Source organism: Ursus americanus, chromosome 2, assembly GCF_024610735.1.
Source record: "Ursus americanus isolate L20-20 chromosome 2, mUrsAme1.1.p, whole genome shotgun sequence".
NCBI classification, from domain to species: Eukaryota; Metazoa; Chordata; class Mammalia; order Carnivora; family Ursidae; genus Ursus; species Ursus americanus.
This window is the reverse complement of record NC_142128.1, coordinates 45,041,074-45,068,276: the sequence shown is the minus strand read 5'-3', so window position 1 is coordinate 45,068,276 and position 27,203 is coordinate 45,041,074. Positions and strand designations below refer to the sequence as shown.

The window sequence follows — 27,203 nt, the reverse complement described above, 5'->3', positions numbered from 1 at the left end:
GTCTGTTACCTTTCCCAGAAGCCCAACACAATGGTCATGTTGGGAGGGGCGTCCTATCTCCTTCATTACATGGGGGGGTCCTCTGGAATGGGGCCATGCCCCTGCAGCCCTGCTGATTTCCGACCCCCTGAAGCAAAGGCATCTCTTCCCTCCCTGGACCCCGCAGCACCTAGGAACAGAGTACCCTCCGACCAGCTGAACTCTAGGTAGGAAACCTTCCTGGATGCTAATTCTGGGGAGAGGAGCCTGACGTTAGTTGCTTATGAGTGTCTGGGAGTGGGGTGTATGTATGCAAGACCCTATTATTCAACTCTCTAGGGAACTTCCAGAAAAGCCCCCCTCTGCCAAGGGGCCTATCCTGTGGAGATGGCTTAACCCTAAGATTTTAAGCAGCAGACCCCAGAACACCCCATTTCCAGTCCTTTAAGCACTGTTGGCCCAAGCACAAAAACTCATGTGGGGATCCACTGAGCCTTTCTCCTCTCGCCAGGGAGGTCTGCCCCGCCTGATGCCCGGCTTGTTGGCAGGCATCCAGAGTGGAGAAGGGGCGAAGGTCAGAGCCCAGCTTGGTGCAGCCCTGTTGTCTTCAGCACACCTCTGGGCAGGGGTTTGCAAGCTGGCCGACCTGTGGGGACACCTCCCGGCAGGGCAGGGGGGAGGAGGGGGCGGGCACAGCACTGGCCTCTTAGTGTTCCATTCTCCCTGGGACTGTCCCCGAGCTCTACCCTCCACCCTCGTTACAGAGAGGAGACCTGGGCACATACCTTCTCCCCACATCTAACCCTCCCTGGTTGACCTCCGATAAACAGGACACAGGCAACTGGCAAGAGGAGAGAGAATGTGTCTGACAGAGTCTAGGGCACTGCTTCCCAAGCGTCTTCATCTCAGGACCCCTTTACACTCTTAAAGACTATTGCAGGCTCCAAAGAGCTGTTGTTTCTGTGGGTTACATTTATTCCTATGTTAGAGATGAAAACTGAGGAGGCCCAAAATATTTGTCAGTTCATTTAAAAACAACCCCAAACCCATCGCATGTCCACATAAATGTCTTTTTAATGAAAAATAGCTATATTTTTAAAAACAAAGAAACAGAGCTGCGTAAGAACAGTAGCGGTGTCTCGCATGTTCACAAATCTTTTGAACGTGTGTCTGAACGGCAGACAGACGATGCCTCATATCTGCTTCTGCATTCAGTCAGTTGCCGTATCAAGTGTCACATAGCTTCTGGAAAACTCCACTGAACACTCATGAGAGAATGAGAGCGAAGGAAGCAAAGAACACTTAGCATTGTTATGAAGACAGTTTTGACCTCACAGAGCCTCTGAAAGGGTCTCAGGAACCCCCAGGGTCCCCAGACCACACTTTGAGAATCGCTAGTCTAGAGGAACTTCAGAAAACAGTTTCAGAAATCCCCCGGCCAAGCAGAGTGTCCTGGCTGATCTCTGTCAGCGGCCCAGGCTCCTCTGAGCGTGCTCATTCTGGGGGGCAGGGGAGGAGAGCAAAGGGTGCAGTACGGGGTGGTGTAGCCTGTGGGACCCAGTTCTACGCTCACTAGCTATGTGACCTTGGGCAAATCATCCACATCTCTGTTTTCTCATCTATAAAATGGGGCTTTACGAAAGTGCCTACTCTTTTTAGAGTTGTTGAAAATTACCTGACATAATTCTAGGAAAGGGCTTAGTGTGGTACTGCATATCGTGAGCTCTAATTCAATCCCACAGCCTTGCCCCTGCATTCGCTGGGCCCAGAAGGCGGCTTCCCAGCCCAGGGAGGGAAGGTGACCTGTGCCAGGTCCTGGGAAGGTTAGCAGGATTGCTGGCCCTGAACCCAGGAGTTCTAACTGCTAGCCCTACATCCCCACCCCCCCTGGACTCTTTTGGGAGCAGGGGTGGGGTGGGGTGCAGAACCAGAGTCCTGACAGGGAGAAGGAAGCAGGCCTCCCCTTTCCCCCAGCCAGGGCCCAGGGCAGTACAGCGGGAAGCCTCGAGGGCAGATCTCAGGGAGGACCTCTGGCCATCAGCACAGCTGAAAAGAGGAGAAAGCCAGCTGGAGAAGAAGTGCTTAAGTCCAGAAGATCTCTCTGTCCTGCCTTGTGGAGGGCAGTTCTGTAAAATGGCCTCAGTCCTCTCTCCTGGGGGTTTCTGGCACAGGGCAGAGAAAGTCTTGATGGGGCAACACTGCTTCTCACGGGGCGCCTCTTCCCTGCTCACTGCCCGCAGCCCCTTCCCAGGTCCTGGCCTCCTCAGCCCCTGCACTGGCCTCCCCCACTCTGCCCGCTGATCCACAGTGCCCTGGGGCAGTCCCTAGCGCCCAGTGAGTGGCAAGGCCACTCAGGGTGCTGACAGTGCTGGTGAGTGGAGGCAGGTGCTGGGGTCCCCTGGGCAGGAGGAGAGAAGCCTCTTCCCCACACCCTGCAGGAGAGCTAGTCCTGGCTCTGGCCCTTCGGCCGCAGTCCCGTGAGCCGGGCTGCAGGCACCACCTTTGTCAGAAACCCAGATACCCCTGATGCCCCAAACCCTGAGCACACTCCAATTTTGCACCCGTGGTGGTTCACATCCCACCCGCGGCCCCCAGGAGACCTGGCGGGCTGAGGTTTGAGAACTTGCTGTCCATTGCTCCGTCCTTCTCTCCTGCCACACAGTTGCCTGCAATAGATGGTAAAGCGGAGGCAAAAAGTGGGTGGGCTCAGATTGTCCACCTGCTTCTTTCCAGGCCCAGCCTGGTCCCCACAGCCCCCCTCCCCCATCGTTACCAGTCCCTATGGCTTTTTCCACTTGCCAGGGCTTTTGCGGCCAGTGGCTGGTTTGGGGGCCCTAGGCTAGTCTCCCTCTACTGTCTCCCTAGGGGAGCCCCTGTGGGCTAAGATCTCTCCAGTCTCAGCCCTGCCCCACTCCCTGCCTCCACAGGCAGGGCCAGCAGCCCCCCAGCTCCCTCCTCTGGGCTGTGGGACAGGGAGAGGGCTGAGGGGCTGGCTCTGCATACTAATGGGCTGCCCATTGTCAAAGCCCCTTTGTGCCAGAGAGCTCCATTGAGGCGGCTCCGGGGCGGGCACAATGGGGGCTCTGTCCCTGAGTTCCCCCAAACAGTCACCTGCTTTCAAAGCCTCCCCCCACCACTACCCCCACCCGCCCCAGTGTCCGGAGGGCCAAGAGAGCGCGGGGGAGTGGGCCCGGGGCCAGGGGGGATGGGCAGGAGGCGACCCCCCCTCCAGGGGCAGGCCGGGGAGATGGGCACTGGTGGGGAGAGGCCCCAGCTCACAGGGGTTGGGGATGAGGGGTGCAGTCTGTGGATGGAGCTGGAATGCAGGTTCTGCGAGGCCAGCAAAGGGGAAGGGGTGCTCACAGCGCCCACTCCTCTGTTCCACATGCCCAGCTTGGGCCCGTGGCTGCCCGCCTCTGCTCCTCCTCCCCAGGGCTCATATATGCAGAGACACACAGGCACACACTCATCTATGCAGCCCCACACACAGACCCCACACGCACGCTGGAGCGGATGTGCCCAGACACAGCAGGCCAAGCCGGAGCCTGGACCCGCCGTCCTCCCGCCATCCCCGTGCATATGCACCTGCACGGCTGCCCCCGGCCCCACCCCACCCCTCTCCCCTTGGCACCCCTCCGCCAGCCGCTGGCGGCTCCGTGCCACCACCCCCTTGCCCTCGCTGCCCCCTGCTGCTCCAACACAGGTTATAACAAGTTTGCACTTGTTGTGACCTCAAGAATGTAGCCCTGGGGCGGGTAATGTCCCGCTGCCCCAGACCGGACCGCTTACACGTTAACCATGGACACGGCCTCCTCCACTGAACTCTTGAGCACGGCTCCCCACCTCACCCCACCTCGGGGGTTTCATTGGCCAGGACCTCGGCCCCACAGCTGAGCCCAGCACACTGGGGAGAGGGGGGTGTGCTCTTCAGGGTGATGGAACCCAGCCTGCCCAGCGCAGGCCCAGTGTGACTGTCCCTTGTCCCTTGCATTTGCCCAGTGCACCCTGAGTCACAGCCCCTCTTTGCCTGTTTTACAGAAAGGCTCTGAGAGGTGACACAACGTGTCCAGGAGGCAAGGCTAGGACTGGAAGGGAGGTTTGTGGCCTCTAAGAGTATGTTTTCTCCTGGGGTGGGTGGGGGGTTACCATCTGTCTCTTGGCTTCACTCAGGTGACCCGCCCCCACGTGGAGTTTTAACAGAGCTGTCTGGTACCCGCCTGCCCTGGGAAGTTGCTGGGGGAGTGGTAGGGCAAGGAGAAGGCAGGACAACAGGCACAGGGACCTGAAAAAGGATTCTGGGTCTAGAAAGAACCTCAGAAAGTCACCTTGACCCTTCCACTGTCTCTAGGCAGGGTGAGCCTACGTGCTTTCATTCCCTAACTTCACGCTGGCCCCACTCCTGCCACGGATTCTGCGTGGCTGGAGAGAGAAACCTCAGGACCTCCTTAGCGAGGCTTTCGAGTTTGAGATCTCTGTTGATTCCAAGTCCTTGGTGAGGCCTGGCTCTGACTTTCCCCGCTAATACCCTCTGTCTGTGGAACGATCTGTCGGGGTGTCCATGCCTCCCCTGCTGTTCTGGTCCTAGGCATTTTTCGGAAGCCTGGAGCAAGCAGTCTAAAAAGGGGAGAGATGGAGGGCCCACCAGGACCCCAAGACCTGGGGGGATGGACGGGGTCGCAGAGGCAGCAACTCCCTCAGATGGACGGCGGCACTAATACTGGTTTGCTCTTCCGCGAGGGTCCTTGAACGTTGATCTCCATGTTTCCCTTCCATCAGAATTGCACAGGACCCTTCTCCTCCTCAGCCATGCTGCCCCTCTGTGGCCAGATTCTGCTTCATGCCTCCGTCTTCTTCATGCAGGAGCACCCCGCCCCCCGCCCTTACTCCCTGGTGTGTCCTTCTGCCTCCAGATGTCCCTTCACATGTCCCCTGTTGGAGAGAGAGGGCTGCCAGAAGCACATCATCACCCCCACCCCCCCACACACACACCGCTGCATTCAGGCCGTTAGCCACGAGAGGGAAGATGGGTGACAGCCACTTCTGAATCTAGTTCTAGATCCATCTAGAATCTAGACATGTCTAGGTTGTGCCTTCATGCCACCCCTGCCCTATTCTTGTCTTCAAACAGGGGAGGTGGATGGAATAAGTGGAATGATGGGGGGTGGATAGGGAAACTCCCCGGGTGATGGTGGACCCCCTTCGACTCCCCTGTGTGAGGGTCAGGGGTGGCTGTCTGTACATAGAACCAGGAGCTGTGAGGACGAAAGGAGACTGAGACCTGTCTGGAAAGGTGGCTCAGTCCCGTAAATCTGCATCAGAAGAACAGGGTACCCCAGGTCTCCCTCTCCACCAAGGGGAAAGATAACACTAGATTGCTTAGACAGCAGTAAGTACATTTAGATGTCACAGGAAGCATTTCCTGAGCGTAAGGTTTTACCAGGCCAAGGGGAGGGATGAAAGAAGTGGCGTGCTCACTCTCCCTGATGAGAGGGGTCCACCTTTGGTCTCTCATGGACAGAGGCTGGGTGGCCTGGGAGGTAGTTCCCATGACACTCAGAGCTCCTGGAGGCTGTGGGATTTCCAGCTCTCTCAAAGAACTCCCTTGACCATTGCTTAGCCCCCAGCAGAGAGCACCACTGAATCTGTCCCCTCCCTAAGGGCCCGCACTTTGCAGTTCCTTCTAGCCTTCCTTGCTGGCCTAGTTCTGGGCCAGCAGCTGCGAGGCCGAGGGGATCCTGGAGACCTGAGGATGGAAGAGGTGTGCCCTGGGCTGTGGCCGTGGCTGGACAGGGGAAGAGCTCAGCGGGTAATGCTCCAAGGTTGGCTCTACACCAGCTGGCCCTTCAGGACCCCAGGTCAAGAAAGGATCTTGGAGGAGGAGAGGCTGGGAAGAGGAAGAAGTCAGGGTTCTTGCTCTGATTCTGATCAAAACTCACATGTGCTACTGGCCAGCTGTGTGGTCATAGGGAAGTTACTCGCCTTTCCCAGGCCTTGGCTTCCTCTTTGGTGAAACCAGGGAATCGACTGAAATGACCCAAGGGCCTCCCAGAGTGCGCACTTTGTGACCCTATGGTGGCAAGATGGAAAGCAAATGGACTTCACTGCAAATGGACTGGGGTTGGGCCTTAGTGGTCCTCCTGAGCCTATCTGCTGAGTGCGGTTTGCATGCCGTTCACATGTGGGCAGTGACATTACCAACCTCCCGGGAGGACAGGATGACATGCTGCGGGCAAGGCCTGGCTCATCGCAAGGAGGGGGCAACCCCCACGGCGTGGGGGGGGCACATCTGCAGAGGCTTCCCGAAGAAAGTGGCATGTGAACGGTGGCTTGGAATAAGGCTAGTGGGGAAGGGGACAGAGCTTCCCAGAGGAGGCCCCATTGTTTGCCAAGAGCTGTTGGTAAGAGGAGGCATGCCCCGTCCAAGACCCGAGAGGAGCTTGGTGTTCCTGGACAGAGGACACTGTGAGAGCAGAGACAGGACAGAGGACGCTGATGCTGAGGTCAGCAGGGACGGGTTATCCCAGACTCTGTCCCAGGGCTTCGAGGTGGGTCATCTCCTTCCACTCCCCCACATCCTCCTTATCCGGCTTCTCCTCCCATTTTCCCAAGCTCAGCCATCTTGGCCTTGGTCACACGAGCACAAGAAGTGCTGGGCTCACTAAGGGGACTTGGTCAGTCCAGGGAGAAGTTCAAGTGTAGAGTTGTCTGGCCCTGGACCGTGTAAGAGGGATCTACCTCCCACAGGAGACTCTGGATTTCTGGCATGGAGGCTCTCCTGCTGAGCGTTGTGCCCCCACTGTTGGCCTCAGTTTCCCCATCTGGCCCCTCACTAGAGAGCATCTGGAGAGTGTGATGGAGGAGGGCTGGGGGAAGCTATGGAAAAGGCATCTCTTCACCCAGAGTAAAGGCTGATGGGGAGACCGGGTCAGTGCCCCCAACTGTTACAAAGACAAAACTTCGATGGGAAGCTGGGAGGAAGGGTTTCCCAGGGATGAAGCATGTCACACACACGGAAGGGACCTCAGGGAGGAGAGAGTCACATGGAATGGCAATCCTATGGGCTTGCTTTCTTTCTTTCTTTTTTTAATGGTACAAATTTCTTTAAAGATTTTATTTATGAGAGAGAGAGAGAGAGAGAGAGAGAGAGAGAGAACATGAACAGGGGTGGGCAGGGGCAGAGGAAGTGGGAGAGGGAGAAGCAGACTCCCGCTGAGCAGGGAGCCCAATGTGGGACTCAATCCCCGGACCCTGGGATCATGACCTGAGCCGAAGGCAGACACTTAACAGACCGAGGCACCCCTCTATGGGCTCTTTTAAGAAATATCTAGCCAAGCTCTATTCTAGGCACTGCGGAGGACACAAAGATGAACAAAATACAGGTCACGAATCAGTTCAGAAAAAAGTCTCCTGTTTGGGAAGGTGGGCGTGGTCCTTCCTGGAAAGAGTGGGGCCGATACCATGACCCCTCTAGGAGCTGTTCCTGAGGGTGCCTCCCCTGGGGGGAGTTCTCTTCCGCCTCCCCGCCCTCTACCCTCTCCAACCCTCCACCACCCCGGGCCCAGCCCTCCCTCCTCACACAGCCAGTGCAACTTCTAAAACCACAGACAAGAAAGTGTGTGGAGGAGGGGCCCTCGCTGGGGCCTAGTCAGCACCCCCCCCAATCCGTCCTCTCTCAGGTCGGGAACCCCACTGGTCCCTGGATCCTATGGAGCAGGTCCCATCAGCTTGGCCCCTGACTGGTTTCTCAGCCTCTGCTGGCCGATCTGGTGACAACTCAGTGGCTCCCTGGCCTCCCCACCCAAACCCTTACCTCCTGCGGCTGGGTCATCCTGGGCTTGGAGACGCTTGCCCGCTGCCTGGAGCCACCGAGGCCGGGGACAAGCAGGGAGCCACCGAGGAGCGGGGCTCTTCAGCACCCCTCACCGCACACCTTCCCACGTCCTGGCAGGCTGGAAGGGGTTTGGAGGGAGCCTCATCTTGGGAACGATAAGGAGGTGGGACGAAGACGACTGGGTTGGAAGCCTCTTCCGATTCTGGGGCCACAATCGGACCCCACGAGTCACTGTCGGCCTAGGAGAGGAGCGTGACGGCAGGGCTGAGGTCGAGCGTCATAGAGCCCACCGGCACAGGGAGAGGCAGCGCGATCGAAGGGCCACGGGGCTTAGAGACAGGGGTTCAGGCTCAGCCGTGAAATGTCAGCGAGATGCGTTGCCTCTCTGAGCCCTGCTTTCTCTCATTGAGGAGATACTTTCCTTTATCTGCAAAGCAGGATAATAATAATATCTTATATTTGCATAAGGCCCTTACAGATTTCACGCACTTTAGCTCATGTAATCCTGACTATACAATGGAAGGGTTTATTGCCTCCTTAGGTGAGGAGACTGAGCTCTACGGAGATTAAGAGATTGACTGAAGCTCCCCGAGCTGGTAAGCGACACACACCAGGATGGCCTCTGGTGGGAGAGAAGAGCAGAGAGGGACTTCGGCTGTGACCCAGACGCGCCAAGATAACAAACAGGCTTCATTTGTTAGGCTAACTCGGCTTGATTGAAAATGGCTCTCTGCGTCACCATGTTGAGAAACATTCCGAGGCTCAGTGAAGGTACAGCGATGAATGACATCTGTTAGGGGCGAGGGGCTGGAGCATGACGGCCGCAGGCTGCGTGGGTGACAGCCCCAGGCCCGAGTCAGACCGTGATCTCCGCTCTGGGTCCTTCCTCTCTGCTAATCATGAGGTGACATGCGGAGGGGGGCAGTTCTAAGGAAAACTGAAGCGTGTCCCTCCTTGCAGGTGCTCGCGGTCTCACGGGGGCACGAGGAGCTTAGCTGAGGCTGTGGCCGAGGGACAGCAGCCCCTGGCGGGGCAGCCACGGGAGCCCCTCGGGGCACAAGCTCCCGCACACAGGCCACGCTCCAGAGCGAACGGTGGGGCTCTACCGCCAGAGGGGGTGCTCAGCGACAAGGGCCAAAAGCAGAGGCTGCGCCCATCAGGGTAGAATGGGGGGAGCGGGGCTTGAAGGCTGGGTCAGGGAGTGACCAGAGCTGTGGAGCCCCTCAGGGCTTTCAGGCCAAGCGGGGACGCAGCCCTTGTGAAGGCCCCGGCCCAGCTGAGGGGCAGCTGAGGGGCACCGGGGAGGAAGGGGAGCCTGGGGGGGGGGGTGGGCAGAGAGACCAGGTCACTGCCATGCTTCACGGGGGTGGAGGAGAATCCGAGGCTGGACTAAGGCAGCCGTGAGGGAGACTGAGAGACGCCCACAAAGGCAGATCTGATGAGACCCAGCGCCCCCCAGACGCGGGGCTGGAGGGAAGCCAGGGGTGACTCTGGGAAGGGGGGACACCCAGAGGACAGGAATCTGAGCACGCTGATGCTGGAATGCCCCAGACACAGGGCAGAGGTGAGGAGGGAGGGCTGGAGCAACAGAGGAAGGGAGACCCAGTGTGAGAGAGGGACACCAAGGGCGGGCCCTGAGACTCCCCCACCCCCCACCCCCAGTGCAGGGGCAGAGGAGAGACTGCAGCCAGTGGCTGGTGGGACAGGAAACAGCCCAGCCTGGGCAGGTGGGGAGGGAGAGCGGGCTCCGCCGCCCCAGCACCCGCACAGCCCACAGCCCCCGGGGGGCCCTTCACCCTGCTCTCCTCAAACCCTCCCCTCCACAGGCAGGCAGTGCTCTGCCCTTTTTGTGGGTGAAGGGAATGGAAACTCAGGGACTTGAGCAGACCTGCCCCAAATCTCAAAGCCTAGAAGGGGCAAGGCCTCTCGAGAGCTGAGCAGGGTCTCCCACACCAGGGGGCCCCACCCGTGCGGGAAGGGCCGAAGGAGAGAGCGTCACGGAGGGCGCCAGGTGCTGCCGGCTGCTGGGGTCGAGGCCGAGGAGCGCCCTCGGTGTCAAGACGGAAGGTCAGCTGTGCCCTTGGGAGCGCTCCGGGCGTGCTAACCGCCCCCACCCGGCTGTGTGGCCACGCGCAGTGGCTTCTGTGTGCTTTGTGGCCTGTAGGCTCACGCCCTGAGGGTGGCTGGTACTTATTTTTATTGCTATTAAATATTTGAGCGAACCATTTGATATGGCTGACACGGGACCTTTTGTTTTTGATTGGCAATGTCTTTTTTTGCCCCCAGAGAGAGTGGGGGGAGTGGCAGGGGGCTCTCAAGCTGACTCCCCACTGAGCGGGGAGCCCAGCGCAGCTCAGTCTCAGGACCCTGAGGTCATGACTTGAGCCGAGACCAAGAGTCGGGCACTCAGCCCACGGAGCCACGCAGGCGCCCCTCACTGGCCATTTCTCATGGTTCCACCTAGTAGTTAAAAGGAGTGGGCTGGGGGAGAAGCCCAGGGCCCGGGGGCTGGGGAGCCCTGCCCCCTGGTGGCGGGGAGGTCATCTCCCGTGCAGGGCTGAGAGGCGGATCCGAGACCCCTTGTCTCCTTCCCTCCCCTCCAGCTGTCCGCACTCTGGACAGCCCCTCTGCCCCCTCTGCCGGTAGCCTAGCATGGGGTCCGTCTGGAAGGACATTTACAGCCTCTCGGCTAGGATGATGGCCTCATCCTGCATCTTGGGGGATCAGCTGGCTATAGATTCCCAGAGATTCCCATGTGGACCCTCCGGAGCCCCAGCCAGGCGAGGGCTGGCCGGGGACTCAGGGCGGGCTCCACCACCTGAAGCAGAGGTCTTGGTCCTCGCCCTGTTTCTGCACCACCCGCCCAGGCCCCTGGAGACGTCCCCCCAGCGTCGTTGGGGGCCTCTTCAGTGTCTCACGTCTTACTGATAACAGTAGATAACAACAGAATACGTTATTCGTGTTAATGCCATTGCTTCCAGCTGTATCTTCGCACCCGACTGACTTGTCCTGACTTGTTTTGGCTGGTCAGCTGGGGCGAGGAGGGGCGGGTTCATATCTGGGGGCGGTTGTCCTTCTGAGGTGAGGACCCGGAGGCAGCCAGGCCAGGAGGCTCTGGGGATGGCCTGAGCAGGGGCTGAGGGGGCAGCAGTGTGTCCTTTGTCCTCAGCTGAACCTGCACAGAGCCCGGTTCCTCCCCCAGAATCGGGATGCGCAGGCCAGCTGCCCCAGACGCTGGTAGAGCAGACACTGGGGTGGGGGGTGCTGACTCTGGGAGGGAGTGTGCTTGGACTGGGGGGAGGGGTGGAGACGCAGGTGCGTGGAAGACTCAGGGCCAGGAAGTCATCCCCGCTCTAGCTGGGGAGAGAGGGGATCCCCGAGATCCCACCCCTGGGCCATTCTCTGCAGGAATACGGTTTCCTTCTTGAAGGGGAACAAGAGACACTGCCTGGGGGTAGGGGCACAGGAAGGCGCAGGGCTCCTGGTCAGCCCACTCTGACAAGCAGGGGTGCTGCCTGGACAGAGGAGAACATCTGACATGGCCCCATCTCTGTGTCCCTCCCTCTCTTGACTGGAAAACCCACAGAGGGGTCAGAAGGGCTAGACAGGGGTCACAGGCTCCCAGGAAATGCTTTGAAGGCTTTCATCCTTTCTTTTGATCAGACTATGAGAACTTTCCAAACGTTGACACAAGGGAAGAAAAGCCTATTCTTCCCTGGGCCAGGGCCTTGGTGTCAGGCCGAGGCCAGAGGATGGGAGGGAAGGGGAAGGAGCCCGAGGGGTGGCAGGCAGAGGCAACAGTGACTCAGCTGGGAAAGCAGGCCCCCGGACACACACACTGCCCTCCGTTCCCCACCTCAAGACTTGTGTGCGTCTGGCTGTTTCTATTTGTTTATTTTCTTCAGGGCAGGACAGGAGGGAGATTAATGAATAAAGGCACCCCGTCTGAAAAGAACCCCAAACCCAACTCCATTCTTCTTCCAGCCTCGAGGCCTTACATAACCCGGGGCACTTTTTCTACTGGCCTCCCTCTCCTACCCGGCCCCCTTCCCCTCTCCTCCTCTCTCCTTAAGAACACCCGGAAACCCAGAAATGCTTCTTTTCAGGCCCCGAAGCAGCCGATCTCCTTGGAAGCCTCCAGGGTCACTGTCCAAGTTGGAGTTAGTGTCCAAAGAAGAGGTAATACGTTTAGGGACAGGAGGCTGAGTGGCCGTTTCCTCTCTCCCCCCAAGGTAAGGGGAGGGCTTAGGCTGGATACGGGGTCTTAAAGTGGGGAGGGACCTTGATAATCCTCAAACACAGGGCCCCCCAAACTCACCCCGCAACTGGTCCTGAAAGGCAGAGGGGAGGGAAAGCTGCCAGAGCAGATACCGTGATGAGCCGTAATCGCTCAGACGGCGGACATCCTTGAAATCTGTTTTGTTTTTTAAATGAGGTAAATTGTTCATTCTACTCTATCGCATGTCGTTTGTTTTATATGAAAAGATCTTCCCTCAAAGTCTTTGAGTAAAATTGATATCTCAGAAAAAATACATTAGCCTTAATCCGGCGGCTTCGAGTCCCTCCTGGCACCCTAGTTTGAGAAGTAGAACGAATACAAAGCCCTGATGCCACAATTAAGGAAATAATGGCCTGGCGGGCTGAGACGTTGCCCAAGGTCACTGCCAGTCAGTGGCAGAGCTGAGACTCGCACCTGAGTCTCCTGCTTCCCCATCCAGCCCCCTTCGCAGCAGGTAACACGGCCTCTCAGTTCCCCGCAGGGTCTTAAATCATCCCTGGGGCCGATTCCTGCACGCCGTCTCCAGAATGTTGTGCTGGGACGGGCCTGGCCATGGGTTCCGGGGCTGAGCGTGCTCAAACGCCCTCCGTTTGTGTACCGGGCTTCCCCAACACAGAGCATCGGGGTGCGGTGGGCAGTTACTGGCACAGAGCCAGCTGGTACCCCGGCTGCCGATTTCTGTCCACCTACTCACTTAGCTGCGCCCCACGGTGTTTGAGGAATACCTCCAAGCCTCACCGAGTGGATTGGTGCACAGTGAGGGTGGGAACCCCTCCGGTCCTGGAGGAAACTGCCTCCCCTTTCTGATCCCATTTCCAAACCCCTAAATCCAAAGGCTCTTTTCTGGAGGGAAGAAGGGGGAGAACAGGAGGCTGAGGGGCTTACGATGCTTCCACCGATGCAGACCCTGGGCCTGGGGGTGTAGACGGAGGACAGGAGGGCAGAGTGTGAGAGGCAGTTCGAAGGTCAGAACTGTGATTAGCGGGACCGTACACTCCGCCTGCATATCCCGGTCTTCATGCTGCAGGATCCAGGAGGCTGAAGGACAGTCCAGACGTGTGGGGAGTGAGCAGGCCACGAGGAAGGTGACAAGGACGGATGGGGGAAAGGCACGTTCGTATCGGCCAGCACCAAGTACGAGGGGGGCAAGCAGGCAGCGCAGAGGGAGGAAGAGGTGGGAAGACAGTTGGGAGCGGAGTCCGAGAAGGAAATGGGGACAGCAGGGACATGCCACGCAAACCTAGGTGGGGGCCAAGAGAACAAAGCAATCACACAACAAAAGCATCACCATCAGTCATGAGATGCTCTCTGGACGTCACTGTTGGTGACATGTCCAGCCCGGCCGGCCCCCACCAACCTCCCAGCAGGTCAAGGGGTCACCTTCTCTGGTGGCCGAGTGTGGAATTTGCTCAGTGAGGGCAAATTCACTGTAGTATTAGCCTGAAGCTCTAGGAGAAAGGACTTTGGAATCCAGCCAAAAGGTACTAATCTCAGCTCTGCTGCTGGTAAGTTGTGTCGCCTGGGCTCCCCGAACCCCGGGATCGTCAGGAATTGTGAAAGCGGAAACTCTTTTATAGACTCATTCCGACGATGAAATGTGAAGTGCTGGTGGGAAGGTCTGCCCCCTCCGTCTCCTCCCTTTTCCTTGAACCCAATGTTAGGAAGAGGAAGCATTCTACAGCCAAAAAATAAAAATCACCTGGTGGGCCTATGAAAGCCTGGCGGGCGGGCCAAGGACCCCCGGGGGGGAGCCAAGCCCCCGCCCCTCATCCCTGCAGGAGCCCAGGGCGCCAAGCCCACATCGTGACTGCTGCCCGTCATCTGGGGACCCAGCCTTTAAACACAGGAGGCTGGCCACACAGCAGAGGTGTTGGGGGCTGGGAGCACATCAGTCTTGTCCCAGTCTGTCCTATTAAGGGTATTTCTGTGCTCCCAACACTTGAGCCGATGTGAATGGTTCCTGCTCCCTGGCTGGCTCTGGATTTTCTCAGTGTTATAGCTTCTGCTCATACTGCTCCCTTCCCTTCCCTGGAAGCGCCTTCTCTCTGAGACCCCAGGTCCCAGTCTCCACGTGTCTAAGTCTTGCCTAACCTTCAGGCCCGGTCTCAATGCCACCTTTCTCTGTAAAGTCTTTCTTGAGTGAGACAGCCAGGCATGGAGGGAAACCTCAACCCCTTGTTGTTCGCTAATGAATTCGTTTCTTGCTCTAACTGGGGGTAACACTATGCTTATGGGGTTGCTCCCTTGAGCTAAACGTCACCTTTCCCTTTGCAGATTCCCCTAGTACCTCCTGGGTACCTCGTCCAGGGCGCTTACCATGTCCTGCCTGTGTTATGTTGCCTCCTTTACTGGCTTGGAAGGTCCTCCAGGCCAGAATCTACATCTAATTCATCTCCCCAACTCCACGCTCTTGTTTAGAATCTGGCGCCCAGGAGATGGTAAGAAAGCATCTGTCATGTAGATGCACGATCCCGCAGCTGCAACTGCACGGATCTGCCTACCATGGCACCATCCCCCCTGGCCAGGACATCTCTCTGCTTTGCACATCTGCTAGTGCTGAGAACTAGTTTTGGGGGTTTCCATGGGTTCAGGAGAAAGAGAAAATGTGTGAAAGTCGAGAGAAGACACGAACAACAAGGAAGGATGAGAGGGCCTCAGAGGAGAGGCTCTGGACCAGAGTGAAGTTCTGTCCCTGCAGGACGAGAGCCCCCACCCTGCTGGGGGTGCAGTCTGTTCCCAGTTCTCTCTGCTCACTTGTTCACTCCTGCAATACTTCCGAAGCACCTACTATGTGTCACATATTGTGCTAATCACGCGTCAGGGCCATGAAAATGTATTATGCCTGAATCCTTAGTTCAATTAGCATATCTGTAGTAGAAGAGAGGTAATACGCCAGATCGGTGTCCCATCAAACGTACAGCTGGTGATGTGTGCGCGCATGTGTGCGCGTGCGTGGAGACTCAGAAGAAGGAGGTGTTACTTAAGGCTGTGGGGATCAGAGGCTTCACGGAAGAGGGGTCATTTGAACTGGGCTCTGAAGGTATCTTGGGTATGTAGGAACAAGGACAGAGGGGAGGCCAGGGAGGGAGAGGAGCATGAACGCATGGGTGCGTACCGCAGGGAGCAGGGAGCAGCTGGTTTGCCTGAAGCTCGCCATAGGAGAGAAGAGGTGGGAAATAAGGCTGGAAGGAGGTTGGGAAGCAGATCAGGGAAGGCCACTGATGCCCGATCCTTGATCAATGGTGCAGGGACATTAGCATGTTTTGAGCCTGGGAAGGCGCCGGGACGGTGACAGCATCATGAAAAGCACAGGGTTTGGAAGACGGAGGATGTGAGCGTGAGGCCAGCACACACTTTACGGAGCCACATCACCTCTCCCAGCCTCAGCGTCCTCGGTCAGGAATTAAGGATTCTCCTCTGAATACCTCGTAGGTGTTGAACCTGGATAAAGGCTCGTGGGATCGAGACGTGAGAAGAGTGGCGGTCGCAGTGTCGCAAGGATTTGAGGAGGGAAAGATCGGGCAGGAGACAAGTGGAGGCGGGAGCGGTGATTCAGCTGAAAGGCGGAAAGGCCCCGAAGGCAGGCCAGGAGACGAAGGGAAGAGTCACGAGTAGCAAATATGCAGCTCCTGGCATCAGACGAGTGTGGACACGAGGAAGGAGAGTTGGTGGCCCCGGGAGTCTGAGCGCGGTAACTCAGAGGTGGATGGCGCCGTGAACTATTTAGGAAAGCAAAGGGGCCGCAGGGAGAAGAAGGGGGATTCGTTCACACCTGGGAATGAAGGCAGAGAGAATCAGGACCCGGAGCTCCTTCCAGGCCAGTTGCTCTTGCCACAGAGAAAACAGACTCAGTTCTTGGCTCAGGGTCTCTTCCCTGCCCCTGCGGCCCGAAAGGCTGGAGGAGAAGGTGCCTTGGCCACGGCCCCTGGGAGGGGGTCGAAGCATCCTCTCCAGCTTCTTACCTTGGCATGGCCCAGCCCAATGCCCGTAGCCATGTACGAGCTCATTCTCTCCCTCCATCCTTTGCTGACCCAGAGGAGAGCCCGGATTGATGATGCCTTGGGGACTTGCTTTCTCCCACCTTCTGAAGGAAGTGTTTGTAACTGGCCGTGGTGGTAGTGGACCAGGTCCTTCCCACCGCGCCGTGGCTCCCCCTGGAGGTCTCCAGGAGCACAGCATCCCCGTCTCCCCGAGCTAAAGCAAGGCTGCAGCCCTCACACAGGCCTTGGTCCAGCGCAGCCTGCGGTCCTTCCTGCACACTCAGTCCTTAGTAACAGACGGGCCCCGGTACTGGGGAAGCACTGAAAATCCCAGTCCGGGGCCTTAAGTGAAGAACTCACAGGCGACACACAATGGTGAACAAACCATTGCAAAGCACTCTGATGTTCTAAAATAGGGATGTGGGGGCGCCTGGGGGGCACAGCGGATAAGCGTCTGCCTTCGGCTCAGGGCGTGATCCCGGCGTTGTGGGATCGAGCCCCACATCAGGCTCCTCCGCTATGAGCCTGCTTCTTCCTCTCCTACTCCCCCTGCTTGTATTCCCTCTCTCGCTGGCTGTCTCTCTGTCGAATAAATAAATAAAATCTTTTTAAAAATAAATAAATAAATAAATAATAAAATAAAATAAAATAGGAATGTGTACAAGGCCGGGCTTCAAAAGCCCATGCTGGGGTGAGGCCAGGGAGACAGAGGACACCCACTATTTCTCGGATGGTCCAGGAAGGCTTCAAAGGGGGCAGCTAACCCTTGAGTCAAGTTCTGGAAGACAAGCAGGAGGTCGGCGGGTAGGCCCGGAGTAGTGTGGGAGCAGGTCCAAAGGTAGAGGGAATGTAACAGCAGGCTCTCTGCAGAGCTGGAGTCCAGGGCACGTGCAGAAAAGCCGCAGGAGCAAAGCCAACGAGTAGGCAGAGATCAAACCATGAAGGGCCTGGAAGGCCATGCTCAGACGCTTACGTTCATCCTAAAAGCAGCAGGGGCCAACTCAGTCACGGGTCCCAAGAGCAGTGTGTCCTTGTTCAGAGCACAGCTGTATGCAAGAAAGGCTCTGATGAACCCATTCCTTCGGGAGAATAAATGAGTCGTGAGCTCTCCGGAGAAGCCAGGTCAGTCCACCGGCATGAAGCAGCGGGTGGGAGAGGTCTTTGTCGAGGACGCGTGCCGGACACCACTGTGGGTATGACTGGCCTTCGTTTTAGAGAAATAATCATTGCACAATTCTTCGAGAAGGAAGCAGATGGTCTGTTTCTGTCTTCACCACTGGGGGCTGGTTTTGCCGTCAGAAGTCTTCAGACATGGTCCCTGGTGTGGTGCTGAGAAGGTTTTGGGGGAAACAGCACCCTCTAGAGGAAGGCGTAGGCGCGCTCCAGGTGGGGCCGCGACAGCCGGTTGGGAGCTAGGGCCTGCACCCTTCCCGGGAGCCTGGCCAGCTCGGGGCGGGGCGCAGCGCACTGTTTACCCCCTTCTGTCTCTGGCCCCCGCAGAGAACAAAGCTGCCTGGCTGTGGGAGGTGGCACGACAGCTGGGAGCCGCTGGCGGAGGCCGGGGTGGGGGGGGGGGAAGGCTGGCAACAGCAGGCCTGCAGCTGGAGGCGGCAGTCCCAACAGAGGTCTAGCCAGTAGCCCCAATCTCCAGTGCCATGAATCTACAGCCCGAATGCGGGGCTCCGGAAGCTCCAGGCGCTGTGGCTCAGCTGCGATCCTCTCTGCCAGGACCAGAGGCACTTGCCGAGACCATGAGACCCATGCGATGGCCCTGGGGGACCCAGAAGCAGTTGCTGTAATTAAAAAGTTTCGGGGGCGACTGGCCGGCTCAGTCAGTGGAGCCTGCGATTCTTGATCTCAGGGCTGTGAATTTGGGCCCCATGCTGGGTGTGGAGCCTACTTAAAGAAAAAGAAAAAGGAAAAAAAAGGTTCTGGACCAGGAGTCTGAAGACCGGGTGCTGATTAGTCTGCCACTAATCAGCTTGGGGCAAATCTCTGAGCCTGATTCTTTTTTTTTTTTTTTTTAAGATTTTATTTATTTATTCTACAGAGATAGAGACAGCCAGCGAGAGAGGGAACACAAGCAGGGGGAGTAGGAGAGGAAGAAGCAGGCTCCCAGTGGAGGAGCCTGATGTGGGGCTCGATCCCACAACGCCAGGATCACACCCTGAGCCGAAGGCAGCCGCTTAACCACTGTGCCACCCAGGCGCCCCTCTGAGCCTGATTCTAATGATGACCTTCGTACTTAATTCCTGGTGTGAGGGCCAAATTACATATTTTAAGAACTGCAATGTGATGTATAATCATAGACTATTGTTTTGGGAATGATACGCAAGCCTTCCCTTGGGCCCCAAGAGCTTCCATTCCTCAAGATACGTGGAATCTTTCCTCTGCACAAAGCTGGGACTTTGATGACGGATCCCCCAGTATCACCACGGGGGGTGTGGGGTGCAGACGGCGCGGAGGGGGCAGGTATCCTGATCCTGCCTGGGTGTGGGCGAAAGCTTACAGACCGTCCTTAACCTCTGCCCCAAGCTTTAATTCCCTCTATGGAATCTTGGCAAAGTGCTTGTCCATTCTGCCCTTGAACCCCTACAGGGACAGAGCGCTCTCTACCTTTGGAGGAAGCTCTTTCCACATTGTTCTTTGTCGTATCAATCTGGAATCTTCCCTCCTACGGTGTGAGCTCATTGGTGGTTCCTCTTAGATCTCAAAGAACAAGTCCAAACCCTTGTTCTCCTGACAGCCTTCAAACCAAATATTTGCACACAGCCACTCCTATCCCTCAGAGCGTCTCTTCTCCCCACTAACTTCCCCGTTTCCTTTAGCCGTTTCTTACATGATCTGGTTCTGAATCCTCTCATATCCTGATTGTCCTTAGAGACTCAAACCGGCAGGTACAGATAAGCAGATCAGATCAGAGCAGAATCAACAACCTCCCTGTTCTACACACTTGAATTCACCTAAAGTAGCTTAAAATAGCGTTGCCAAAACGCATCACGTCTTTCTGATCCAGAATTGCTCAGGTAATTTTTGGACCCCAATACATACACATATACAGTACTTATCTTTTTTGTTAGACTTGGCCCACTCCTCTGGCTCCTTTCGGATCCTAATTCTGCCCAGACCTTGCATTTGTGATCCGTCCCTGCTTTGTGTCATCACGTAGCCGATGGCCATGTGTTGTATAGTTCTGAATAAAATTAATGTTGTGAACATTGACTAGGGTAAGGCCAAAGATAAAGCTCTCTGGCACATCACTAGAAAACAGACTCCAGGCTCTCATGATCCACTCGCTAGTACCGCTGATTTTTGTATGTTTTAGTCCCCAAATCAGAGCAGCATTCTGTTCATTTTTCTCGGTCTTATCCCCAAGGACACGATGAGAGATCTTGTCAAAAACCTTGCATAGATACACTTTATCTACTGCATTTCTCGGACTTGTTCATCTAGTAGCCTTGTCCTGGAAGGAAGTTAGGTTAGTTGATGTGACTTGTTCTTGGTAACCCCACGCTGGGTCCCGCCGATACTGCCCTTCCCCCAACCTGCCCAAGTACTCACAATCTTTATTTTATTTTATTTTAAAGATCTATTTATTTGAGAGGGGGGGGCAGAGGAGGAGGGAGAGAGAGAAGCTCAAGCAGACTCCCTGCTGAGCGTGGAGCCCTATCTCACCACCCTGAAATTATGACCTGAGCCGAAATCAAGAATCAGATGCTTAACTGATTGACCCACCCACGTGCCCCCCCAAGTACTCACAGTCTTAATGCTCTATTTTAGACTCTTGCCTTGGGTCAATATCTTACCTGTTTGTCTATAGTTTGTGCAATGTATCTTGTTTTCCTTTTTGAAAATTAAAATTATGTTTACTCATCCACAACTTTCCAGCACTTTCTCTGTCCGCTAATAGTTCCTCAAACTCTCTTAGAGGTTTCACATATTTTCCAGTCTGAGGACCAATGAGAAGGCAGGCTCACCTGTAAACTTTAAACGGTATACAGATGCAGGTGCTATGCATGATTTTTTTTTATTTAATATTATTGCTACTACTGAGTACTGAATGGGGCTTTACTTGGGCTCTAATTAATAATTCTTCAAATTTCAGAATTACGGAGCTTCTCCTTCGCTCCCAAGTAGCTAAGGGTATTGGGAATGGATGGCATCCAGGTCCGAATGAGGGTCTCACTCCGACAACAGTTCCAAGTGGGTGTGAGGCTGGCAAAACGGGCTCCCGGTTGCCTCTGAACATTCCAGGGTTCCCATCCATCGGTGATCACCAGTCTAGTGTCCACTTGGGTGGGGGTTTGAGTGGGCCCCGATAGTTTCGTGTTCCAGGTGTCAGCTCATGGGGAAGATGGGGTGAGGGAGCCGTGTGAAGGGTAATAAAATGCAGTGGTTCAGATTTTTTTTGGAACAGAGAATGTGATGAGCCTCTGTTCTTCAAGGGTCAAGCTCCCCCGAGATCACTCTTCTCCTTCCCAGAAGGTCTGGCCACCAGATCCGGAATCCAAGGGCCCAAGTGATTGAAATCCTTTCTCTGCTGGAAAAGTACAAGCCACTCCTTGGGCAGGGGTGCGGGCACCTTGTAGGAAGTAAGCTGTCTCCTATTTCAGAGCCTTGTCCCACTTTCTTCCCTCAGGACAGACAGCAATCCTGAATTTGAGCTGTGCAGACATAAGTGCTAGCTAATATACACGAACTCTCCTACTTCACTCGGTCAAGGCGACTTTGCCACAGCGACCCGGCATGTCCCCCAGGCCTTGGGGAAACGTTCCTGCACCGGCACCGCCGGGAGGCCTCGGCGTGATGGTTCTCCCTCACCATCGCTGAGCTGTTTTGGCTGGGGTCCTGTCTGTGCTCTTCCCACCTGCACCCCGCCACCGACCCAGACTGAATTCCCCCACGTGATGCAAATAGATGATGATAGTGGTGGTGATGATAAAGGAATAATAGTAATCATAATAAGACATAGTGAAATGGTCTGGGTGCTCAGAGGACATCTCAAAGGGTAGAAGAATGGGCAGTTTCTGCTGTTTCCTGAGCTAGATGATATCTTGGTGTCACCAGTGAGTACGGACTTGGGGCTGGGGGACAGGTGGGGAAATTAAGGGTTTGTGTGTTTTAAGGCGGAGGGGGTTGGCCCAGAACAATTTCAACAGGATAGTCTTTCTTGCTCTGCCATTCATGAGGGAGGGGAGAGATCCTATTTCAGAATGAGAGATCTTCCCAGAACTGGTTTTGCAGGGAATAGAGACCAGTAGAGCCCTTTCTCTCTTCTTGCCCCACCTTCAAGGAACTGTGAGCCTATGACTCTTTCTCTTCTGCCTCTCCCAAGAATTACAAGTATCAGACTGCACCACAATTACTTGCTCACTGAACGTGTCTCGCTCCCTAGGCTGTGAGCTCTTGGGGAGCAAGGGTGATGTCATTTTTCTTGTTGACCCACCAGCGTCTTGCACGACGCCTGGCATACAGCAAGCGCTCATAAACATTGGCTAACACCAAGCACAAGTCAGCAGCACCAAACGGATGTGACTTCTTCCCTCGCCTTGGGGGGTGGCCGGGAGTTGGCTGGATTTCTGCGATAACCTGCACTATGCTGTCTTGCTCCCTCCAGATGACCTCGGTCGCCAAGGTGTACTACAGTCAGACCACCCAGACGGAAAGCCGGCCCCTCGTGGGCCCAGGGGTCCGCCGGCGCCGAGTCCTGACGAAGGACGGCCGCAGCAACGTGAGGATGGAGCACATCGCCGACAAGCGCTTCCTCTACCTCAAGGACCTGTGGACCACCTTCATCGACATGCAGTGGCGCTACAAGCTGCTGCTCTTCTCTGCCACCTTTGCGGGCACCTGGTTCCTCTTTGGTGTGGTGTGGTATCTGGTCGCCGTGGCCCACGGGGACCTGCTGGAACTGGGGCCCCCGGCCAACCACACCCCCTGTGTGGTCCAGGTGCACACGCTCACCGGCGCCTTCCTCTTCTCCCTCGAGTCGCAGACCACCATCGGCTACGGCTTCCGCTACATCAGCGAGGAGTGCCCGCTGGCCATCGTGCTCCTGATCGCCCAGCTGGTGCTCACCACCATCCTGGAGATCTTCATCACGGGCACCTTCCTGGCCAAGATCGCCCGGCCCAAGAAGCGGGCGGAGACCATCCGATTCAGCCAGCATGCCGTGGTGGCCGCGCACAACGGCAAGCCCTGCCTCATGATCCGAGTGGCCAACATGCGTAAGAGCCTGCTCATTGGCTGCCAGGTGACCGGCAAGCTGCTTCAGACCCACCAGACCAAGGAGGGTGAGAACATCCGGCTCAACCAGGTCAACGTGACTTTCCAAGTCGACACGGCCTCTGACAGCCCCTTCCTCATTCTGCCGCTCACATTCTACCACGTGGTGGACGAGACCAGTCCCCTGAAGGACCTCCCCCTTCGCAGTGGTGAGGGGGACTTCGAGCTGGTGCTGATTCTCAGCGGGACGGTGGAGTCCACCAGCGCCACGTGCCAAGTGCGCACATCCTACCTGCCCGAGGAGATCCTCTGGGGCTACGAGTTCACGCCCGCCATCTCGCTGTCCGCCAGCGGCAAGTACATAGCGGACTTCAGCCTTTTTGACCAAGTCGTGAAGGTGGCCTTGCCCAGTGGCCTCCGCGACGGCGCCGTACGCTACGGAGACCCCGAGAAGCTCAAGTTGGAGGAGTCGTTACGGGAGCAAGCTGAGAAGGAGGGCAGTGCCCTTAGTGTGCGCATCAGCAACGTCTGATGGCCTGGGGTCCCACCTCCCCGCCCCTCTGGTCTCTCCTCCCTCGGCATCCTGGGTGAGGGCCGTTACCCAGGCTTGCTGGAGAACCCAGAAGCACCTGCCCCCCGCCCCTCTGCTTTAACCCGGTGGCCTGTGGCTAGGCGAGGCTCACTGGAGTCCGAGCTTTCCTTCCACTGTCCCCTTCACCTCACCCCACCCCCACCCAAGATGCACAACTCCCTTACGCCAGGACGGGGGAAGGAGAGGGAAGATTAGGCTGAAGCGGCTTAGCACACCTCAGCCATGCTTGGAGACTCACGTTAGGAGGACCGTCGCAGTTGGATGGATAGACTCCCCCCACCTCCCGCCACCACCACGATCAAGTTCGGTGACTTGAGGCTGGAGCCCCCGCCCGGCTCTCATTTCCCATGCAGCTAGTTCCCTAAGGCAAGACTCTGATAGTCTTTTCGGGGTCTGCGCCCTTAGAAATATGGGAATCTGGAATTCATTTATCCTGGGTTCTCTACCAACCCGTTGAAAGAAGTCAGGGTTTTCATAGTGTGGTTCATTTCTGCTGGCAAATTCGGACTATAACCTAGAACCCCAGTCACCAGTTTTCCTCTATTTTCTCAAGTGGACCCTCTTCAGATACCCAGTTCTCTCATAGCTGCCTCTGTTCCCAGAGAATTGAGGCTGACCCAGGGAATCTAAAATGGTCACAACCACCACACCCGCACCCATCCTGGAATCTGAAGTCTTCGGTGTGGAGTGACTAATGCAGAGCTCCTGTCCAAAACCTTGACCCTATTCTGCACACAGCCCTGGGAGGATTTGTTTCCCTGTGACCTGTGGATGGGATGAGCCTTGCCAGCATGTTCCCAGGCCCCACAGAAAGGTCTAGAAATGATGTTCCAGATACATGCAGGGCCCAGACTCCCTAGGAAGGTGACATCAACCCTACCTACCATGCAGGATAAGTAAATTCTTATCCAGACCGCTGTGTGGAGCCTCTGGGAATTGGGGGTGCTGGATTAGGGTTTGGGGTGGGGCAGGACTCTGGCCAGCAGACACAATTCTCTGTGTCGCCCTCCCTGTGCCCCTCTGACAGGCGCCAGCTGTTTCATTAGGCAATGCTGGGAGGGAAGAGACCACGCCTCCTGACCAAATAACCAGGGGCTCCCTTAGCCATTCCTGAGACTTGGGATAAAGTGGGCACCAGCCCCATCTCCACTCTCTGCCACGAAGCCACCTTCAGGTGAGTTAAAGGGCATACTTTAGGAGATCAACCTCAGGCCGTGCCTTGTTCCCTGGTTGGGGCTATGGGAGGGACCAAGAAGGGCGTACGGGCACCAGAACTTTCTCTAAAGCCCCAAATCCCAAGAGTGCCTCCTGGTCTCATTTAGGTACAAGGAACTGCCCCCCTTGCCCCCCATGGCTTGGCACAGAGTCCCTGCATGAGTCAAGTGCCAGTTTGTTCAGGTGGACTCGGTCAGTTGTTACAAGCTACACACTTACCCAACGTGTACGTGCGTCTGCGCGCACAGCTTTACAGAGAGACGCACACGGTTCTGAGGCGGGACCCACGGTCACCACAAGCTCCGCAGAAGATCCTCTATGTGCATCTTTCCCTGAACTTGGCTCACTACGACTTCAAAATGAAGACCCTTCATTCTTCACTGACTGCAAACCCCACCAACGTTCCCTAGCTCTCAAGAGAACAAGAACCAGAAAAACTGAAAATCTGACACAGAGAAGAACAGAAGGCAAAGAGCCAGTTTCGGGCTCTCAACTTTACTCAACGTTAGACTTACCTGATTTCTTCCAATGTGTTAGGGCCCAAAGCACTGGAGTGTGAGTGTGTGAGCGTGTGAGCGTGTGAGTGTGTGTACGCACATGTACCTTCTTACCCATCAGCAAGCCATCCTCCACTAGTGTCTTCTGCGCACAGCTGCGTCCCTCCCGAGGGACATCCTTTCTCCCTAGTCCCCTGCTGTCTACTCTAGGCCCCCGGACTCTGCTCAGATTCTGCGTAACAGAATGAGGACATTTTCTGACTTAACCTTTTGGATTCTCCTCCATGACCCCAGACTTTGCTCTAAGCTGCACTTTAAGTCACCCTGTCCTTCTAATACAGCCTGGCTGACTCTCCCATAAGCCTCCCCGAGAACAGCGCCCCCCACCCTAACCTGCTCTTTACACAACGGCCTCTTCCTCAGAGCTGAAATCCCTCTTCGGGCTATCGGACAGGCTTTGGAAGCAGCCAGGTCTGGTGAGAAATGGGCCCCTGACCACACCAACCGCAGACTGAAATGTCAGGAGAGCACTAGGCCCTGACGCTAACGGGGAGCTGGCAGACGGGCAAAACCACTGATGGGGGAGGGTACTCAGGGTGTGGCGATGACCAAGGGTGCTGCCGAGGGACCCAGTGAAATCGATGACCAGAGTCTCCCTTGGACCAGCAGACGAGACGTAGGTGGAGGCTCGGGAAGTAGGACATGGTACATATGGAAGGTTGACCTAAGGAGAAAGAGACAGAGATAATATATACGTAGAGAGATGTATATAGACGTATATAGGACCAAATACACTGAATGTACAGAAAGGAGATCTTAGTGTGGGGACAGAGATCTTGCTCTGGTTTTGGGGTAGGACTCCCCGGATTTCCAGACTTTTGACCAGTGATCCTGGTTTCGAGGGGGAAGTGAGATGGCTGAGGCGGCTTTCGGGTTTGATGATGGGAGAGGGAGGCGTGGAAACCACTCTTTGGAAGTGAGGAGACGCCCACTGAGGCTTCTGATAAACCCTGCGGGCTGAGGCCCAGGAGGAGAGAGATGAGACGACGACGCAGGGGGTGTCGCTCGGGCCACGGGCATCTAGAACCCACTCACGCTGCGTGCTCCACCCCCGTGGTGTCCTGTCACTGTAGCACTTTCGTTTTGGGTGTAAAATAAAAGCACCTTCTGTGTCCTTTTCTTGAAGTCCACTGTATGTCCCCTTCCTTCACAGGGCTGGGGGCCTCGGCAGCTCCAGCCAGCTGGGGGGAGGCTGTTGACCCAGAAGCTGACCACATCGGTGTGTGGGGGGGTGCTGAGGGGACACCCTGACCCCAGACTCCAAACGCCAGACTGCAGAGGTGTTGGGCTCAGTCCTCTGCATGGCTGCAAGCAGGACTGGGTGTTGGGCCCAGTCCTCTGCATGGCTGCAAGCAGCCGAAAGGCTCTCTATGCCTGAACACTCCCAGTCCTGGCACTGGGCGTGGGTGGGGGGCACACAGGAGGAGGGGGGCAGCGGCTGCCCCGGGGGAGGGTGCAGTTCCATGACAGGCTTCTGAAATGCTGACTCTGCTCCGCCTCGTTATCCACCACCCATCTCTGCCAGCGGTAAGACCATCCAAGGACCTCCCTATGAGGCCCGAGCAGAGAAAAGCAGCCAGCTACAATCCCGCTACAAGTCAGGGATACTGCCCCTCCCCAAGCTGCTACCCTGTCCTTTACCCCTGCTGGTTAACCTACTTCATTCGTAACAGATGACACGCCACCCTTGCTGTAACGTTAGCACCGGCCTGCTGGCTTGGTCATGGCCAGCTCCACCGAAGCACGAGTGTCCAGGGGCGGCTTTTCCATCACCGCATTAAAGACTAAACCAGATCAAATCCATCTAGTAAAAAAAGACATGAGCTTGTTGGGTTTATTTAATTTTAGTCTCTTCAGAATAAGCCGCTGAATAAAATGAACGAATCTCTGTTCTTTACTCCAGCGTCTTCTAGAAATCGAAACCAATGCTGGTGTTGGGACCTGAACCCGCAGGGCTGTCTACGAGAATGGAGGGTTGGGTGAGGCTGAGCTGCAAGGACCGAGCACATGGCCAGGCCTCCCCCTTCACTGCCATCATCCACTCCCTCCCTCGTTCCCGTAGCTCCCTCATCAACCTTAGGGTCCTTTAGCAAAATACCTTTCACACTCAGTTTTTAAAGGATTAAAAAAAAAAAAAGTTAAGACTCAGAAATGCGGGTATTGGCTCAGCTCAATCCAGGAAAGTCACGTTGTTTTGGTCCTGGGCATTGTCCCTTTCAGCCATCGGTTCAGGTGCCCAATTTCCCTTCCACGCCACTGTGTACAGACATTTCTTATATATCCCCCAGGCTCCATAAGCCGATTCGTTTCATTGTTGGGCATGTTGCCCCAACGTTCGAAGAAATGGGTTTCTCTTCTACTCTCTCTGGTTTTTTTTTTAAGATTTTATTTATTTATTTGACAGAGAGAGAGACAGCCAGCGAGAGAGGGAACACAAACAGGGGGAGTGGGAGAGGAAGAAGCAGGCTTCCCAGCAGAGGAGCCTGAAGTGGGGCTCGATCCCACAACGCCGGGATCACGCCCTGAGCTGAAGGCAGACGTTTAA

At 56.1% G+C, this 27,203-nt stretch overlaps 1 protein-coding gene across 2 annotated transcripts in view; it reads left to right on the top strand.

Annotated features, from left to right (window-relative positions):
• The window catches only part of KCNJ10 (potassium inwardly rectifying channel subfamily J member 10), a 33,087-nt gene extending 7,304 nt beyond the window's left edge, over positions 1-25,783 (top strand). Inside the window, exons 2-3 of one of the 2 annotated variants that reach the window (XM_045783875.2) lie at positions 11,917-12,042; positions 21,687-25,783. In XM_045783875.2, the coding sequence (XP_045639831.1) occupies positions 21,687-22,826 (1,140 nt within the window). In that variant the 5' untranslated portion in view covers positions 11,917-12,042 and the 3' untranslated portion in view covers positions 22,827-25,783. The remainder of the gene's footprint in view (positions 1-11,916; positions 12,043-21,686) is intronic. The other variant, XM_045783876.2, reaches the window with a different exon arrangement.
• Positions 25,784-27,203: the final 1,420 nt, after the last annotated feature.